Raw genomic sequence first — 20541 nt, forward strand, 5'->3', positions numbered from 1 at the left:
TTTCAGGTTTCTCACCAATTTCTCGGTGGGCCAGGAACACATGTACACCACGTGCTCTCATATTGGAGCATAAATAAATACATACATACATCCACACACACACAACTCCCATCCCTTCCCACTACAGAAATGATTTGTGCTTGTCTTACTGCGATATCCTGGCATATTTTGATCCAGTCAGAAAGGGGATCTTGTTACAGTGTTAACCAATTCCCATCTGTCAGCTCAGAGGCTCATAACCCAGCTCCAATCAGCTTTGACTTTGAGATTGCCCTACAGCTCTTAACACTGGCAGTCACTCCACTGAGAGCACCAGCTCATCTTCTGATTGGACGGAATGCAAGGCTTCTCAGTAGTTCTGGTAAAGACTGTCAGTTCATTTATGTTGCACTGCTAAAGGCTAACCAGTTAGCGGGGATAGCGGAAACTGTCTCGATCTCTCTGATGCAGTTGTTCCATTTAATGACTAATCCACAGCATGACGTGGCTCAGCGTGAACACAGCGTCAGCAGAACCTCCAGGGCTCTTTGCACCGGTAGTGGATGGGGTCCACTAGAAGTCTTTAGGTTTCTTGCCTCGGATCCATCTCAGGTCTTTGGTGCTTAATTGGAGCCACTGATTGGCTAGGAACCTGACTCCAATAGTTCCAGACATCATCAGGCCGCTGGTTGAGTTCTCTTTAAAACCTGTAGATCCCTGGGACCTGGAGTGGCTACTACTGCAGTTTGGGATATGCTGTCTACAGCAGGCCTACAGGGTCCATTTCCATCAGTGGCGGCTGGTGAGCTGAAAACAGGGGAATCCCGAGCATTACCTTTAAATCTATCATTACTTTCAACCTGTTCCCCTTTATCCTCCTTGATTAACAATAAAACAAATAATTCACAGAATAATCGACACCAATCGTGTAATTAGAATAAATTATTACGCTCGCAAAACACCGCAGATTGTCTGAAATTTGTGTGCTATTGCGAAAGCTACAGCATGAGATTGTTTAATTAACAAGGATGGCAATTTGAATAATTGAGCGGCAAGTAATCCCAAAGCTTTCTATTAAATGTTTCACATCATAGCTTTCTTGTGTTACAAAATTCAAATTACAGAACGGAGCTAAATTTAGTTAAATCAATTTAAATTACTGAGAATAAATTTTTAGGTTAGATTGAGTGCAATGAACAATAACGTTTAGAACACAGACCTCACAAAAGCTGTGATGTGTCATGAGCATTTGATGCAATTTAAATCAATAAATGCCATCTTTGTTAATGAAACAATCTCACGTTGTAGCTTTCGCACGCACACAAACTGCCACTGATTCCCATGGCTCCCGGGGAAGTTGTCACTATTTCTGTGAGGTGGCAGTTTGGAGTACTGACATGTAACCAGAAGGTTTCAGGTTTAAGTCCTGGAGTAGAACATCATATGACCTCAGATAGACCTAGTCTAGTATTTGACTGATAAATAATATCTAATTAATAGATTGCTAAATTAATAGTTTAGCAACTTGCCTGTCTACTATGCCAGGAAACAGTGCACTATAGCATCCCCCTGGGCCAGTGAAGAAGGTGGTCTCTGGTTTTGGTGCTGAGAGCACCTCCTGAGGCAGCAAGCTCATTGGACCGCCTAATAGCCTTTGGAGGCTCTTATAGCCTGGGTTACCTGAGAGTGCCTTAATCCTGATTCTGCAGGGAGTAGGACAGAAGCTTCTAATGGAAGAACACAGCGCAGCGCTCCATACTTTAAGGAATCTGGATGACAAACGTACCATCACGTCCCCATCGCGCTAGCACATCTCAAAAAGCTGTTGGATTGCACTAGAGATGCACTAGAGATGATTGTAGGGTGTATCTTTCGGCTGCTTGTCGCTGTCGGGTGGAAATTACGACGGAGCTGAATTGCTAAACGATGTCAGCCCTTCTGAGAGCAGTCTGTATCGATCATTGAGCTCATTCCCATCTCCTGGCATTAGATCTCACTATTCCCTCACCATCAATGCTGCTGGAAGCTTCAGAGGCTGATCCTTGAGGTGGCATAACAGTAAATTGAGAACATTAAAAGCTGCTTTTCTCCCTCTGATATATCTAGGCAGGTAGTCCTCCTTCACAGAGTGTAAAGTTTCTGATGTCTGTAGAAACCAGAGTTTACTACAATGGCAAGTATGGGGTGGAATCAATTGCAGTTCATTTTGAGCGCTTCAATTCAGTTCATTCTATACAACAGAAAAAAATTTTTCATAAGTTTTCTTCACACTTTCTGACTAAGGCCCTTTTAGACTTCAGTGGAAGAGGCGCTAGAAACAGCAATGTACCTCGCTGACTAACTAGACTGACAGACTGACCAAGCAGCTACAGCAGTGACAGCATTTTACCACTAGGGGGACTCACAGCCATTGAACATTGCCTGCTCAGCTCTGGTTCTAATGAAACAGTGTTGTTGCGGCTCCTGCAGTCCCCTGTATTTATGTCAGGTATACTTCTGCTTTTCCCTTATGCTCACTTCCATTTTCACAGACTGTGAAGTGCACCAGAGCACCTGCATTTAGTTTGCAAACATACAATTAGAGAGACAACACAGTGTATTTTTCTGCTGTGAGTTACCTGTACTTTAATTTCAAAGGCAATTAGATTATTTTAGTCATGCCATGAAAGTATCTCCCTCTTCGCTGGAGTGAGCATGCTCCACATTGCATGTGTGTTGAGAGTTCTCAGGGCCATTGGATGCTAGGGGTCGACCGATATGGTTTTTTCAAGGCCGATACGATAATGATCGTCTGTGACAGAGGAGGATGATAACCGATATTTCAGGCCAATATCTGAATGTTTTTTTTTGGGTATGAAAAGAAATAGGCTGTGACAACATGGATTTAATTACAAACCCTCTTTACTTAGTCATATGTTTTCAGGCATAAAGTTAAATAAAGAGCAAAAAGATCAAATCAAATTTTTTTCTCAAAGATAAAAATAAACTGAAAATTGCAATAACTAAAATGACCACATTTGGCATTACAGGTTATCTGTGAGGGTCACATTTGAGCTGCAGCGTGTGTGTGCGTTCGAATGAGACCGTGTAGCAGACAGAGACAGGGCCTACTAAAAAGGAGCTAATATTGACGTTGTGGGTAAATTTCTCTATGGTTATCTTATTTTGGCTACGCAGCAGATGCCTATCGCTATTTCAAAAGCGTTCAAATATTGGACGAACAATGGCAATTATTACGTAAGAAATAAAGCGAATTGATACATCATGTAGGCTGCATTTTCATCATAAAGTATGAAATATCACACCTTAAAACTAGCCTGTGCATCCACACTTTTTTCTGAAGCTGCGGGGAGATTCTAGAAGCCCATTTGGTCATAAGTCATTTATGTGAAAAATGGACAGCTTATACAAAAGTAGGGTACCGTGTGGAAGGACTGTGATAAAATTAGCGAAAATACTGTGAAGTGCAAACTGTGTACTGCAAATTTTTATTTTAATATGCTCACTACCCATTGGGCATACTGCAAGGGAAACTGTGCTGTGTTATGGTGGGAGAATTGAACTTACAACCACAAGGTAACATGTTCACATCTTGAATGAGCCCTTGTGCAATGTCTGTAACTGGTACAGTTTTGGCTAACACCACGCTCTGTAAGTTAAATAGTTGATTAAAGAAGAGTAAGGTGTTTACCTCGCCCCACATAAAGACGTGCACTAAGCAGAACAGAAGAGAATGTATGGCTGCTGAGCAGAGACAAATGGAGTCTTTCTTTTGCGGTGGGGTGGTTCTGTGAATGCTCTCCTCATTAGCGGCTGGCTGTCAGAGTGAGGCTTGCTTGGACTCCTGCTGATCGCTGCGTAAGGTGCTTTACTTTAGCATACCCCAGGTCTGAAGCCCCTTCGCTCAGCCGTCATTAGTCAGGCCCAGCACGTGGCTGGTTAGCAGGTTGCTTCACCTTCCTCTGGGATCAGCTGGTCTGCCTGTAGGTACAGCTCTGCACGTTTGGCATCAAAGAGCATCCACAAACCCAGTGTGGAATCTGGACGGTTCAAAGGTCACTGGGTATGTTTCTTCCAGCTTCAAGAAGCCAGGCAGCAGTGGAAAACCAAAAGTTTGAATTTTACACCAGAATATCAGTGATGCATTGTGCATTCTGCTTACACAGGTTACAGTGTTGCCTGTATCTTGAACTGTGTTATGTGATTGTGCTGCATTTCCTTTGCCATCTCAGACTGTGCAGAGTACCTCTGCTGTCACAAACTGTGCAGAGTAGCTGTGCAGCGTTTCCTATGCTCTCCCAAACTGTGCTGAGTGTTTTTTTTTTTTCCCTGTGATCTGTAAAACTGTGTTGTGTTGTCTCCTCTGTTCCAGACTGCAGTGGAAGTGTTTAAGAGGATAATCCTGGAGGCAGAGAAGATCGATGGGGGTGTGCCACAGGGAAGGACATCGTGTTCGCTGATGTAGCACTGCCCAATGGCCACCCAATCGCTGGACACTGGGATATCCCTCTACTTGAAGGCTGACTGCCTGTTTTCCTCTATATAATCTTGGCTTTTATTTTATCTTTATTTTTAATTTTTTTCTTTTGTTATTTTGTGTTTTTCATGAGTGGAGCAGAGAAGTATTCACAGATGGAGGAGTATCCCACCCTCTTAGCTCCAGGTGGTCCTGCCCCCACAATCACACCCATACAAACCCCCGCCCTTAAGCTCCACCCCTGATGGTTAAAATGGATCTCTTCTGGTCATCTTCTTTTCTACTTTATTTCCCCTCACCTACCTTATCAATTTGTATATTGTATTTCTTAAAGATAATTATGGCCAAAAAAGTTGCCAGCATTAATTTTCTTGTGTAGTGAAATGTTGTTCCAATGTAATCATTAAAGCAGCATATTGTTACACTATCATTCAAGTCAGTATCTATGGTGGCGCGTGTCATTTCCTGCTCAAATCCAATGAAGCGTGTCCTTTTGTAGTGGAGATATTATACATGTACGTCATCACTGTATTCTGTCAGTTTGCTCACCATTCAAAAAGAGGCAAACCTGTTTCATTTAGTTCAGAAGACTTGAAGATTAAACAGAGGAAGCCTAAGACACAAGGACCAGCAGAAAAAAAAACTCCACCAAGAAGAAGACACATGTTGAGGGCAGGTTGAGTCTGCAGGTTTAGCGTGCACTCACCTCTTTGTCCTTAAGCTTCTAATTTAGTGGGCGATTGTGCGTATCGCCATCTCTACACATCCATTTGATCTCTAGGGGGCACTGTGCACCTGGATGCTCTATTTATTCTTAGCCCGGTGACATTTTGAGAACAGAATTCAACACCACAGGAAAAAAACTGTTCTCCAGCTGCTAGCTGGGAACACAAAAATAGCAAACTACTGTCATTTCATCATTAGTGGCTCAGGTTTGCTGGAAAACACTTCCATTCTGCCAGCTTGTAATGTTCTAGTTCACTTTCTGCAGTACAAAGAGCTTCCATTGAAATAAACCCTGATCATAAAGTAGACAAACCTAAAGATGATTGATTTTCTGTGACCTGATTAAAAAAACAAATTCAGATGTGCTGATATATTACATTAAATATGCGTTTGACATACATTGCCTAGCTTGTGAACTGCTATATGTAAGTAGGCCTACCTTTGGATTTGTAACATTTAACTAGTCAAAACAGTAAAACCAGGCAGTTCACGGTTTACACACTCACCATTCTAGAAACAACACTATTAAACTGTGTGTATGTGTCTGTGTGTATGTACACTATATGGACAAAAGTATTTGGCCAAACCTGTTTTTTAGGGTTTGGGCTAGGCTCCTTATCTCCAGTGAAGGGCAATCTTAATGCTTCAGCATACCAAGACATTTTGGACAATGCTATGCTTCCAACTTTGTGGCAACAGTTTGGAGAAGGCCCTTTTCTATTCCAACATGGCTGTGCCCCAGTGCACAAAGCAAGGACTGTAAAGACATAGTTTGATGAGTTCGGTGTGGAAGAACTTGACTGGCCCACACAGAGCCCTGACCTCAACCCCATCGAGCACCTTTGGGATGAACTGGAACGGAGATTATGAGCCAGGCCTTGTAGTCCAACATCAGTGCCTGCCCTCATAAATGCTCTACAGAATGAATGGGCACAAATTCCCACAAAAACACTCCAAAATCTTGTGGAAAGCCTTCCAAGAAGAAGTATATGTATTTGAATACAATGTAATTACAATCATTGTCAGTCAGGCGTCCGAATACTTCTGTCCATATAGTGTATGTATGTATGTGTGTGCGTAAGACCTTGCTGCACAGAGTGGCGTGATAGTTAGAAACTGTTTGCTGTTAACTTTATCTAAACTGATATTTGTTGTTAACTTTATCTAAATGGACACATTGATTATCTTTTCCCTTTGTTATCGCTCAGATTGAGGTTTATAGTGGCTGACACGATCTCTGTCTACCTCATGTTGATTGACTGATGTTGTGATGCATTAGGCCAAGTTCCTATTTCAGTACGGAAGTCCGGTATGGATTGAAATGGTTAAAATGTCATCCGATGAAATGGTTCTCATTAAAGACTCGTGTGTAATGCAGAACGATTTACCGAAACTCCCTCATGCCACAAACCTGAAATCGAACTCGTTAGCCACCCTTGGTTCATTCCAGACCTTTCAGCCAAACAAAAGCAGACGCTGTGACCCTGTGACCCTTTTGTCACAACAGTGACGTTTCCTTTATTATTTGGCCGTCTGATCTCCGCTGAAGTACGGGTTGCGGTGTTGGGGGGTTGGGAGGTGGGGGGTGTGCTGCTTCGTCATCACCACCCGGTCACACATTGCAGAGGTCAGTGTTGCAGCAGTCTATGTCAATGTAGGAGTTTGTCTTCAGCATGAGGCAGTCAGTCATCTTTATACAGCGACGGAAACTGGAGTCTGGGAGCAGAGACAGGCACAGACATGATGCTTAACACTTAACAATGGTGTTTCATCAACTGCCTACATCTGTGCGAAATCCACACCTATTCTGCATGAGGAAGGCTGAAACTCAGTCACCAAGTTTCCTCTGCGTATTGTGTTGGTGTAATCATTGCCAATCTTAGCTACAATAATGTGGTCAAAGGCAAATTCTGTTCTAAATGTTGTCTCCTCTGTGTAGCTGGCTCATTGTCACTGTGCTAGTTTCATCAAGACTGTGGGTTTTGAGCCCCCTGTTCAGTTTTATTAATCACTCATGAATTAATTATTAAAATTAATACGCATTGCTGTAGAGCTGGCGTCAGGAGTCCTTTAGTACCCCTGTGTCTGCAGTTCAGTCCTATGCAGTAACTCCTTTACAATGAATGGTGTATTCCAAATGTTTTAAAATAATACCAGGATTGATGATTATGATGGTAATATGATGATGATTTATGATATTTATTATTATTAGACTTACTGGTGCCTTTGACCTTCTGCAGATTACTGCACACATCTGACTGTACAAATGCATTTATTCAGCTTAGTGTTCAAAGGAGCAGAGCTGTCTGAGGGGCTCCACTGCAGTGTCTCCTGGGTTTTAATTTCCCAGCTTGTGGGTGGCAGTAACTTATTTAAAACCGGGAGGGCTGCATTTAGTCAACACAATGAATGCAGCTGTTGGTGTAATTCCTCACAAGGCACAGTTCAGTGAGTTTAATGGAAATTAAATGAGCTGTGGTTGTTTCAGGCCTGAGTTCCAGAGCTACTCTGCCACACTTACACCCTGTGTAATATAGAGAAGCTGCTGAGTTTGACCATGTACTTTGGAAAGGGGCAGTCTGTGCAAACAGGAGAAGCCCCATGGCTAGACCTGAAAAGCACTCAGACTTACAGGAGCAGATCAGATAGGGGATTAGGATTTAGGGCAGACCTACCAAGCAGTCCAGATTTAAAAGGCCAGACCATTGAGATGGTTAGGATTTAGGCCAGACCTGAGAGACAGTCAAGATTTAGGCCTGACGTGAAAAACCATTTTAGGACAGATCTGCAAAACAATTGTTACTTTGGCCAGACCTGAGGGGCGATTGGAATTTACAGGGTTAGACCTGAGAGGCGATCAGGACTTCGGGCAGCTCTGAGAGACTTACAGGGAGGGTTGAGGAAGGCGGCCCTTGCACAGGCGTCCTTGCCGTTTTCACATGTCTCCACACTGGTGGTGCATGTACCGCCTGGCTTTTTGGAAACGCAGTAGTTGCACTTCAGGGCATCTCCTACAACACAGGAAGCAGTTGGAGTCAGGGGTAATGTCAAGGTCAAGGTTATGTTTAGGATGCGGGATAGGGTCAGGGTTAGGGTTAGGGTTATTCAGAACTGGCATCGTTTACATTTTTACATGTTATTTCTGTTACTTATTACAGCCCGACATTTCCTGAAGGAATTTAGAAAATATAAATGAGTGAAAATGAATAAGGTATGTGCATTTCTATGGTCTTGGACCTCAACATACAATGTGAAGCAAATGTACCTGTATATTTAAACCTCGGTGAGACATTAAATACAGTGCAAAGATCATGAGGAGCGAAAACGCCAAAGAAGACAAATACAGGTAAGAATGCTTTGGCGTTTTCCCTACTGCTTAATGGTATGGCTTTCCAAATCATACTGCTTTTCAAAATGTGATTGTGTCGTAGGTGGTTTCATTTCTGATGGAATCTGCACGTCACTCAGTGAGCCACTGCTGAGGATTCAGATTGGCAGCTATTGTCTGCTAACTGTCTGCTTTTAAGAATCGCATCATTCCAGGATGATTCCATTGTCAGAAACAGTTGATTCTTAAAAGCAGATTTTGACAGTAAGGTGTAAAAAGCATGTTTATGAAGAACTTTCTTCATTTAATTGAAAAATGTTGTTAGCAAATGTCTTTGAAAATATACTTGAGTGTTCACTAGTTTTACATGATCCTTTTTTCATTAAAATAAAATAAACTTTTGCACATTATAGCACGGTGAATGTAACTGAATTAAAACGTAAAGTAGTTTGACTGCAATTAATTATCTTTGAGCGTCTCCTTGATAATTGGTTTTCATGAAGTGATGCCTCCTTAGTTCTTGAGAGAATATTAGATGTTAAACGCTGTGGAAAGCCCAAGTTTTTAGCTGCATTTTTTTACCACACAATCAAAAGACTCAGGAAGGCATCTGGATGTTCCTGTCTAATTCATGCAGCGTCGACTAGCATTCAGGCATTTAGGTAAACTGCAGAAACTTTTTTTTCCAAAATGTCTCGTGCTAGGAGCGTTGGTAGTTAGCGTTTGAGTGTATCTCTCATCTTGTACTAACAGCTTTTCTTTTAAATATGCACCTTTTAAATATTGCACTCCACTACATCAGCATTTCTTATGAGATGAGTGTGTTGTGCTTCCCTGATCTAAAAGGCATGATACCTCAAAATTTTAATGTCTGTCATAACTACTGCTCTGTGGTATTTTATATAACTAAAACTGCATATGCTGTTGCCAGCAACCCTAAAAGAAGTACGTACATTGACCGTTTGACTGAAATGAGACAAATTTGACAGAGAGCAGACTCACCACATGCCAGAACCAGCAGCAGAGCCAGGGAGACAACTAAAATCTTCATCCTTCTGGATTTTCTGGAAAAAATAGAAGGCACAAAAGAATGAATGTTTACCTGCCCATATCTGACTCTGAGTGCTTCATGTGTAGCAATGTTTCCTGTTACACATCAATTCATGCTACGAGAAACAATTAAGACATTCATGCAGAAATGTATCTGTTCTGTTAGTGTCCAAACAAACCAAATAACATTGATATCATTCTGATTTGTATTAAGTTACAAATTCTTACCCTATTATAGCAGAAAAATTTGATGATTCTGGAAAAAAAACCACTACATCAAGTAACTCCTGGATGGAGTTCTACTTTAATATGTGGTGATAGATTACTTCTTGTCGATTTCCCGACTTTGATGTATTAAAAGTGGGGGAGGAAAATCATTAAAGCACATTCCCAAATTTTCTGCACTTTTAAAGTTCATGTGAAAGATCAATAATGCTTAATGCATTGTCCAACTGGGAATTGCAAATGAATTACGATGCTTCAAGATCACAATACAACAGGGAGAAAAGCAAGGAAAAAAAATAACAAGGAGAGGCCAAGAAGTCATGATTTCACCAAATTATTAATGATCATTTGAAAATCTCACCCAGGATATGCTTGTTTTGGGGATAGAAATGTACCAAGCTTTCATTGTTTTACAAATGAAAAGTATAAAATATTATAAATTTTACATGTACAGAATTTGTTTTAATACAATTGTACAATACAATCTAAAGTGTAAATCAGTCTTACCTGTTTGGTGTCAAACTGGTGCTGGTGTTAATATACTCCCATCAGTTGATAGAATCCTCTCACCTCTCTGCTTTTTTATATCAACTCCACCTCCTCCTTTTTCTTCTGTTCCTTCCCTTTCCTTCTTCCCGCCCAGTGTCTGTGTGAACTAGTAGTCCGGGTTCAAATTGTGCTCCCTCTCTTTCCCTCTCTCCCCAACCTGTTCAATTCCAGTAAGGGTGCAGCCTTTTCACAGAAAAACAAACAAACCTTTCCCAACTCTGTCACCATCTCCCATCTGTTTATACAACCAGGAGAACGTTAGCCAGCACTAACATTTGCTGGCTAACGTAAGCCCCCAACTTACCTAATGAATGGCTCTTTAAAATGCTCATTCGATCACACGCTGACATATGAATCACTTTACAATGCCAACAAAGTGGACAGTGTAAATAAGAGGCAGGATGAGTTGAAGGTCTGGAATTTTATAAGTGTTTACCTCTCTCTTTCTCCGCCCTCTGTCTTTATCTCTCTCTCACTGTTTTCTGATACTGCTGCGAGTCACAGTTTTTGTACATCTCCAGTCTTCACAATAAGGCAGACATTACTTTATCCCACCATACATGTATCACTTCAGAAATGCATACTGTCCTCCCAGTGTTTAAGGAACTCTTAGGGACCCTTCTGTGTCTATCAATGGCTGTGTTGACAATGAAAGAAACATGGGGATTGTATAAATATTTATGTTTGGACACCTGTGTACAGAGCCTGACCAATAGTGTTATTCCTAAGAAAGCTAAAATCTATAAAAATAAACATGTCCAATAGAACAGAATATGTTCCCCCAGAGCAGAGTGGATATGTACAGTTTGGCTGTATGTATTTTATCAAGAGCATGGATGAAGGATGAAGGATGTATCCATCCTGAATACATGTGTAATAGGTAATGTATCTGTGTAGCTGTATTTGTGCCAGTGCTGGTAATAGGTCCATTCGATTCCATTCTAGCTGTAAGGTCCAGAGATCATGACCATCTAAAGTTCAATATCTGTAACTGAGAGAGAGTTGAGCGTTGTTCAGTAGAGGTAGAGGTCATATTTATTCAGCATCTGTGTTAGTATAACTTTGGTATAATTAAAGTCATGGGATAAGGGATGGTTACCTGGCTTGGACAATGGGGTCCTGCACTGTTCGGTCATTGCTCTACTCCATGGGACTGTGTACGCATGGAGAGGGCAGGCAGGGCAACCCTTTTAAAAGAGGATGTCAGAGCAAAGCTTGCTCTGGAAGACCCCAAAAAACTGATCAACTTTCTGCAACTCAGGCTGGGAAAGAGGCATGCACTCTGTCTCTGAGAAATCAAAATTTAGATTAATTTTGGGGTTTTCTTCATCTGTTTTTTTGAGAAAAAAGCCAGCAAAATGTCAGTTTACTACCTTGTCAGTTGCCAGCCTTTATGAACGAGCCACTCCTTTGTTTGTGAAGAAGCCATCAGCAAATCATAAAGATTTGAAAAAAGTAAGGCATTTTCCTGCCTCTGATTGGCATGACTGTGCTTTGACTTTACTCCCGCATATTCCAAGGTGACGTTGTGAAGTTCCTGCCTCCTTTTGGCCACCCAAATGCTGAGAGGACTGAGGAGCTGTCTGGAGTGCAGGGATGACTGTGCAGATGGGTTGACTAGCAGTCAAGTGACCATTCATTCTAGCCACAAGGCTGTAGGTTCAAACTGTGGCTTGGAGATTGTGCTTGTACCCTTGTACCTTCGATACATACAGTACCTTTGATTCTACAATAAATATCCAGAATACAAACTAACAAATGTAAGCCATTATCGATGGATAAGGTTTTCTGCAAATAAGTATTTCAACAGCTAGACCTTAGCAGAAAACTTTCTCATTGTGCAATCTGTTGACCAAATCAATTTTGTCGAACCTCTATATCTTGTTGAATGCTTCGTGGTAAATCCCACAGAGAGTGCCATCGGATAGAATTCAGTAAATCCCACAGAGAGTGCCATCAGATAGAACATGAGGTGCCCTGTGGTAAATCCCACAGAGAATGCCATCGGTTAGAACATGGTAAATCCCACATAGAGTGCCATCTGATAGAATGTGATTGCTGCTTTGGAATCTCCCCTAGCTGTGGTGACAGTCTGGTCAGTGTCAGCTGTTGTGTAAAAGCATTCAGATGTGTAACAGATGTACACTGTTTCCTGGGGCAACAAAAGTCCATCAGTACAGATGGACCTAAAAAAGTATATTCAGAATGAAGACACAGAGGGACTTGTTTGAGTGCCAAGATGCTTCTTCTCACGGTCAATCTGGAGAGGATCTCTGATGGTACATTACAAGGTAGGAGGGCGGACCCAGGAACATTTCCATCAGAAAGTAACAAATCTAAGTGGTTTAACCACATCGACCACTTAAGGGCGCTGCTGTAAATCTCCCCTCCTATCGACGCCGTCCCTGTCAGAGACTTGCTGATGGGGGAACGCGGAGAATCTAATTCAATTATTTTGGACCATTTGATACACAGCCCATTTTCCGGCTGCACCTCATGAGACATTAGCTTTCATGCGCTGAGTGTTTTTGATTTGATTTACATTTAATTAATTTTGTCTTAGAAGCTTTTAATGTAACCAGAGGAAAAGGATTGCACTGAGGAGCAGTCAGCTATCATCTTGGTGACTTCTCTCAGCACCAACCAGGACTGGCCTGTCTGAACCTATGCAGAATGATAATGGTACTAAAGGCATCTAGGATGGTCTTATGACTAAATAAAATAAAGGGGAAAACCATGTTTTTGATTGGATGGACCAAGTATTCCACAATCCACCTTATAAAGTGCCAAAGACCCTTGCAACACATACACACACACACACATATGAGTATGTGCATATACGCAGGGTGTACTGCAGTATTACTTACAGTGTCTGTGGTGACTGCTGCTTCTGAACACAACTCAAAGAATCTCTTCAGTATCTAAACACTGAGAAAGCATGGCTCACTTTCACTATGCAGAGTTAGGGTCAATTCTATTTCAATTCAGTCAATTCAGGGAATGAACTGAAACTCAATTCATGAATTGAACATTTGTTGTAGAAAATGATGTGGTGATTTTAAATTAATGAACTGAATTGGCTGAATCAAAATGGAATTGGCCCCAGCTCTAATACAATGCACTATTGACTCTACACTCTACAAGTGTCCAAGTTAATCACAGTGTTTGTGACTTTGTTTACATAATTTGTATTATTGATTATTGATTATTTTTAGTATACAGTATGTATTCTGTACTAGAATAATGATGACGATGATGATAATCATTATTGTGTTAACAGTATTTATTTATTTCACAGGCACAGTGGGCAGCCACTTGACTGCCCAGGATTACCCAGGAAGTTAAATTTCACCTGTAATCCCAGAGTAGGTAACAAGGAAAATAGCAAACAAGCATACAATGATACAATAATACAGAGGACATCTCATGGGTAAATGATGTTCAAATATTACACCATTATTACAGAAATAAAAAGGAAAAATGAGAGATAATGAATGAATGAATGGATAAATATAGTAATTATATAATATACTAGCAGTAGTAGTAATAATAATAACATGAAAGAGGTCAGAATGTTAGAGTCACAGCTGTGGTTGAATAACAGGGAAGCAGCAAGTTTGACATCATCTGCTGAACACTACAGCAGGAACTGGCCACAGATTACACAATTTAATAGAAGTACTCTCGAAGCCAAATCCAAATCCAAAACCAAGTGTAAATATGCTTCATTACTGACCAGACAGATGTACAGTACTGCTGAAACAATATAAAAATATTTACTAGACTACTGCTAAACTCCTAAAAGATTATTACTAAAACAAGAAAATAATAGATAAAATGGAAAATAGATATAGATTATGCAAATTTATATGCTTCCAGCCCACTCTCTCTCTCTGTCTCGATCAGTCTCCATCTCTTTCTCTTTCACTCCCTCTCTCCCTTCCTTCTTTTCTTTTGCTCTCTCTCTCGCTCTCTCTCTCTGTCTCTGTGTCTGACAGCATCTGCACCCAGGCCTGGGAGGCCATAGAGAAACATGGCATGTGCTCTCTCTCTCTCTCTCTCTGTCCCTCCCTCTCTCTCTCTCTCTCTCTCTGTCTCGGTCAGTCTCTCTCACTCCATCTCTTTCTCTTTCACTCCCTCTCTCCCTTTCTCCTTTTCTTTTGCTCTCTCTCTCGCTCTCTCTCTCTGTCTCTGTGTCCGACAGCATCTGCACACAGGCCCGGGTGGCCATAGAGAAACATGGTATGTGCAAATCCCGGGCAGCAAAAGCCCATCCAAGCAAAATCCATTGTCCTGCGCGTCTGCGTCGCAAAGCCAAAGTCCAGCATCAGCACTGCCAAGTGTAAGGGAAAGTGCCCATGTAGCACATTGGCTAAATCCCCCATTGTGAGGCCTTTGTCCGGCCGGCCTCGCGATACCACCGCGCGCTCTAACGGACGTATATATTGCGGTATCCAACTTTTTCACACTTACACTGTTTCACCTTGTGGGCTAGTTTGGACGGCATCTGGTGGAGAATGTCGCAGTACTCGGGAAAGGTAAGTGCCTGGGACTTGCTGGCACAGTTGCCGCGGAGTACCCGTCCCTGTCCCCCATCCCGGCGGAAACGCCTCCCAGCTGCGGTGTTGTTGTTGTGGTTGTGGTTGCGCAGTGATTGGCAGGCATGATTTTTGGAACTCGGTTCGAGCAGCGCTCTGGCTCATTACGTGAATTTGTGACAGTGTCATGTTAATACCCTACCTCAGCGTGACTGGATTTCTTGACCCCATTTTTTTTTTAACATTTCCACAGAAGCAACATAGCAGAGGACTTTCTCTCTGGTAGTTTTTGATGGATTTTAATTTAGGTTGCTCACAGTGGGCCATTTTTTTCTAGTGGAGATTTATTCTTCAAACCCAAACCCAAATTTTATCTATGTGTATATTTGTGTTGCTATATGTAAGGTTGTGTAACTCTACTAATACAAAATAAAACAGATAATCATTTATTTTTAGATGGGAACACACCCTAGATATATAAGTTTGATTAATTTGTATTGAAAAGGTTTGTCCACTCCAGACACTTTATCAGTATTATTGTTTAATGTCTTATTCACTGTTTGTTTGAGTCCTGAGCCCTCACTTTGGAGGTGTTATAATTTGACTGCAACATAAGCTGGTGAATTGTATTTTGCTTTTGAGATTAAAGCTGAACAAGAGAAATATTTTTATTTTAATAAGTAGAAAAATACTTTCCTTATGGGGGATATGAATGTTGAAGTGTCTATTTCTTAACCCTTGCTAATAAAGCCTGAAAATTCTATCTATCTATCTATCTATCTATCTATCTATCTATCTATCTATCTGTCTGTCTGTCTGTCTCTCTGTTTCTCTCTCTCACTGTATGTATGTATATCAATCTCTATCTATCCATCTGTTTGTCTGTCAACCTGTCTATCAGCCTGACTCCTCTCTCTCTGTCTCTCTCTTTGTATGTATCTATCCATGTGTATGCTTACTCTCATGTGTGTCTGACTTTGTCTATGTTAAATTCCATCTGTATGTGCTCCTCTGTGTTTGTGTCCCCAGATAGTGTTTTATGAGGGGCGATGCTTCACAGGCAGGAAGCTGGAGGTCTATGGCGACTGTGACAACTTCCAGGACCGGGGCTTCATGAACCGTGTCAACTCCATCCGCGTGGAGAGTGGGGCCTGGATCTGCTATGATCACCCCGACTTCCGGGGCCAGCAGTACATGCTGGAGCGTGGCGAGTACCCCGAGTTCCAGCGCTGGAACGGCCACAACGACCACATGGGATCCTGCAGACCCATCAGGATGGTGAGACCTGAGGCCTTGCACCAAGGGGAATGCCAGGGGGTGCTGTGGACACCGTCATTTGATGTCGTTTGACGATTTGAAACTACACGCTTACCTTCTAATTGAGCGTTCTCAGACTGCACTGCCATGCACTAAGGAGCTGAACATCTCTTAAAAGGCCCTTCGGTCTGTTTACACCACAGTCAGCGTTGATGTGTCAGTCTTGCATGCTTTGAAAGTGTTCAGTCCACCTTTGACACAGTATGTGTGGCAGCTTTAATGACAGGCTGCTGATTTGTCAGGGGCACATTACGACTACATTTAAAACTCAATTTTGCATTTTTAATAGTTATTATCTTAAATTTTAACAGTTAAGGACCAAAGTAGAACATTAACCCAGGTATAGGCTCAGCGTTATGTTAGATGTGGAGAAATGCTAGAGAACCTTTTCCGCTCTATATGCAGACCATTACATTGCTTGGTGCACCAAGTAATTTTGTGGGAAAAGAGGTAATTTCTAGGTAGGCATGCCTCTGTCCAATGACTAAGACGTCTGCTTCCGCCACCAAACCCTTCAGACTCCAGACAACATTCCATCAACACATTAAGGCAACTCAAATGCTATATTTACAGAAAACAGTAACTTTGCTGTTTTATGTTGGGGCAGTTTTTAATTGGTGAATTCAAAAATTTTACCAAGGATTCACTATAAATATAAGAATTACAACATGCTTGTATGTAGTACTACTACTAAAAACAATCATTCTCACATGAGCCCCAAATTAAACAATAATGTTTAATTATTATTTAATTTTAAGGTCTGAGGAAACATAGTCCTCCATTGCTCTGGATATGCTTAGCGCCGCGGATGCGTCTGTCTGCCTTGTGAGTCTCTAACCGTGTGGTGTGTGGTGTGCTCAACCCTCCACAGCACGGTGAACACTACAGAATGGAAATCTACGAGGGCCCTAACTTCAGCGGACAGTGCATGGAGCTGTGCGACGACTGTCCCTTCCTGCAGAGCCGTGGCTACAGCAAGACCTGCATCAACTCCATCAGGGTCTATGGCGACGGAGCGTAAGTCCGGCCGTATGGGCCCCCTCCGGTGCCCGCTCTGAAATTGCCCGCCTCCGCCGTTTAATGTGTTACACATTATCACCGATGGATTTCTTTAGTGGTACAGTACTGAGATTAAGTGCCTTAATCTAAGGCTCCCAGAATTCCTAGCGTGCCACATCGCAGCCCAAAAGCAGACAGTGACGAGCTGTTGCTTTGGGTTATTTTTTATCCCTGTTGAAAAATCATCTTTTAAGTAAATGCTTAAATCAGATTATTCCAGATTAATAACCTGGATGATGAGTTACATATGAGTAACTGTCTGTACATATACCCAGTAAGCAATGTGGAGACCATACTGCGATTTATCTGCTTGGAAGGTGTTTGCCCCTTATCCCCAGTGTATAAAAAGTGAAAGAGTGGACTCTAGCATGGACTCTACAGTTCAGACTTCTAGTGCTCCTTTGCTAACCAGAACCATACTTTTTATCAAACAGACAGATTTGTGCAACACAGATCCTGTACAACATAGATAAGCTGTCAATGAATCAAAGACAGTCACCCCTAGTGTTGGAGCTCCAGAATTATATGTAATCATTTACAAAAGAATACTTGGAGTGAACAAATCCATTTCAGTCTAATGAAACACAGAAACACAGATTCAATCTGATGAATGACACATTTTAAAACAAAATAGCATTTTTTTTCTTGCACTGTTTTTTTTTGGTGATGTAATCAAGCACACATGAATTAATTATTGTATTAATTATGAATGAATTAATTATATTAATTATGTAAGCCTTCACCGTAAGTTCGAGCTGAAGTAAATTTATATGGATTTAACGACCGAAAGTACTGCAACTATACAATCTTATTAGGATGGCGAACTATATACTTTGCACTGGCAGCTTTGCTCCTGCGTGGCTGAACAAAGGTGCAGTGAAAATGTAATCGCTCATTGAACGCCTTATCTCTGTGGTGATGAATGGGTGTCTGATCTGGCTGCCTTCTCTATCCATAGCTGGGTACTGTACGAAGAGCCCAACTTCCGCGGACGCATGTACGTCGTGGAGCGCGGAAACTACTGCTGTCACACCGAATGGCAAGGACACAGCGCCAACATGCAGAACGCCAATATTCAGTCCATCCGCAGGGTGGTCAACTACTTCTAAACCGTGCCCCATGGGACGGACTGTACTAATTACCTCTTTTGAGTGAAACTGTAAAATAATAAATAAAAAAAAAAACAAACAAAACAAAACAATATTTTATCAAACGCGTGTCCCTTTATTCGTGTCAGAATATACCTGAACAGACGGAACTTGAAACTAAAACGAAACACACACACATAATTATAGTCTATATGCATGGCACATAAGTTTAATTTAAATAATATTGAAATGGTTATTGTCAATGTATCATTATCGTTATTATTAGACTATTAAGGGGCAGTGGTAATAGTAGTCGGCCAAGTAGAAGCAGGCCTGTTATACACGATCACACTGTTTCCAGCACACACACACACACACACAAAGAGGCAGAGAGTGACAGACAAAAAACCTAGTGAGAGAGCGAGTGGCAATTTATGCTAAACATTAGAGGGCTGGCGTGTGGTGTGGTTTGCTGATTTGTTTCTCTCGCAATATCAATTTTAGGGATATTGATAAGTTTTCAATATATATATATATATATATATATATATATATATATATATATATATATATATATATATATATATATATATATATATATAATGTGTTACTTTTGCTTAGTATTAAAGACAGTAAACCCCAAACATCGGTCTTATACTTTCCACATCAGTTTCACAGTCCAAAAAAGTCATGCATCACACCGTTATAAAATAATCATTCTTCACATGAATAAATATATTACCATCATAAAATATTTCATGGGTTAATTTTTATTTCCCTTCACAGAAGTTTTCGACTGGTTTTTTGTTGTTATACCTTACTGCTTGGTATAAATGTATTCGTAGGATATAAAATATATAATGTACTACATACTTAAATTGTATATATTGATTTATTTAAGTATGTAGTACATTATATATTTTATATCCTACGAATACAATGTTTACACTATTTTATACCTACATATATATATGTTTGTATGACATATTCTTACATAACAAAATTTATCGTTTTTAATATTGATAATATTAATAAATGTTTAACCGACCTCACCTGTGTCTTTCCGTGTACTAAAGAATGTCATATAAATTCCCTGTTAAGAGGAAATCGAGCCAACTGGCCCTTCGGTAGTTAGACTAGGTTTGAATACAGTAAATCGTGTAAAATATTAACAATGATTCCTTCGCAAAACGGTACATCCATTACCGTTTTCAATACAACTCCGATGTGATGGGAAGCGGCACCTCCAGAACGCGGTACCTGAGAAACGTGCGTTCAGGTCACCGCAAAGGCTTTAACTGGTTAAATCTCAGCCTGGACGGAAGGAACCTGTTAACCTGCAGTGAAGAAGCAACCACATGCTTGGGGAGGACAACAGCGTAACAATGGCCCGTAGGTTTTCAAGGTAACCTTGCTCAAATTTAACTCTGAATTGACCTTTCTCGACAGTGACTTTAAGAGATTCTTTCTCTGTGTTTCATCGTCAAAGAAGGGATGCGTGCCGTTTTAGACTCCAAACAGACAGAAAAAATAGACGGAAAGTAACGGGTCATGCCCAAGGGCGTAGGAGAAAGTTTGATATTGGTCTGTATATGTAATCCCAGTCCTTAAAGGAGCATATATCTTGATTGAAGAATAAAAAAATATCCGGATGGCTTCAAATAAGAAGGTATGCGCGTGTAAACACCGTTTAAGTGCTTTCAAGAAGAGCTGCACACCTCTGTTACTACTAAACTCATCTGGACATAGGAGATGCACATCTGGGCCAGAGTTTGCCCCACATTAAGGTGTGTCACCCAACATTAGGATGTGTCTCATTAGGCCTATAAGAAGAGTTAATTTCCTCGTGGAGATGGAAAGTGTATGACACTAATCCACATAACCAAATGTCACACTTTGATGTAATGATGGCATGCCATCTAATCACAGCAGAAGACTGCCAAATATGGACTACACACAGCAGACAGGTTTTCCCTCACTGTATAGCCAGGGAAAACAGGTGCAACGTTGATGAAAATCTGTGGCCTTTAACAGGAAAGCATGGAAGTAGGCTACAGTAGATACTGTGTGTACGTTTTTTTGTTTAACTTAATTAAAACATTTATTCGTCTGCAGTTTCTAAAATTTAAAATGTCGACTGAATACTGCGGTGAAGTTTTCTTCACAAAGGTGTTCACACAATTGTCACACCGGTATTACTAACTA

The 20541-nt window shown here is 41.1% G+C and overlaps 3 protein-coding genes across 3 annotated transcripts in view; 2 read left to right on the forward strand and 1 right to left on the reverse strand.

The window, feature by feature from the left end:
- Positions 1–4810, forward strand: part of LOC118770835 (GTP-binding protein Rheb-like) — a 45205-nt gene extending 40395 nt beyond the window's left edge. Inside the window, exon 8 of the mRNA XM_036518563.1 lies at positions 4352–4810. Within this exon, the coding sequence (XP_036374456.1) occupies positions 4352–4444 (93 nt within the window). The 3' untranslated portion in view covers positions 4445–4810. The remainder of the gene's footprint in view (positions 1–4351) is intronic.
- A 1861-nt stretch (positions 4811–6671) lies between these two features.
- LOC118771396 (neurotoxin 3FTx-RI-like) lies at positions 6672–10412 on the reverse strand. Its single transcript, XM_036519377.1, has 4 exons — positions 10293–10412; positions 9513–9574; positions 8071–8193; positions 6672–6898 (listed from the first exon to the last, which is right to left on the reverse strand). The coding sequence occupies exons 2-4, from the start codon at positions 9559–9561 to the stop codon at positions 6795–6797; spliced, it is 276 nt and encodes a 91-aa protein (XP_036375270.1). The 5' UTR covers positions 9562–9574; positions 10293–10412; the 3' UTR covers positions 6672–6794.
- Positions 10413–14750: 4338 nt separating this feature from the next.
- LOC118771422 (gamma-crystallin N-A) lies at positions 14751–18357 on the forward strand. Its single transcript, XM_036519411.1, has 4 exons — positions 14751–14872; positions 15902–16150; positions 17061–17206; positions 18207–18357. Exons 1-4 carry the CDS (start codon positions 14852–14854, stop codon positions 18355–18357), a joined length of 567 nt encoding a protein of 188 aa, XP_036375304.1. The 5' UTR covers positions 14751–14851.
- Positions 18358–20541: the final 2184 nt, after the last annotated feature.

The sequence above is a fragment of the Megalops cyprinoides genome, chromosome 24 (genome assembly GCF_013368585.1).
Source record: "Megalops cyprinoides isolate fMegCyp1 chromosome 24, fMegCyp1.pri, whole genome shotgun sequence".
Classification (NCBI taxonomy): Eukaryota; Metazoa; Chordata; class Actinopteri; order Elopiformes; family Megalopidae; genus Megalops; species Megalops cyprinoides.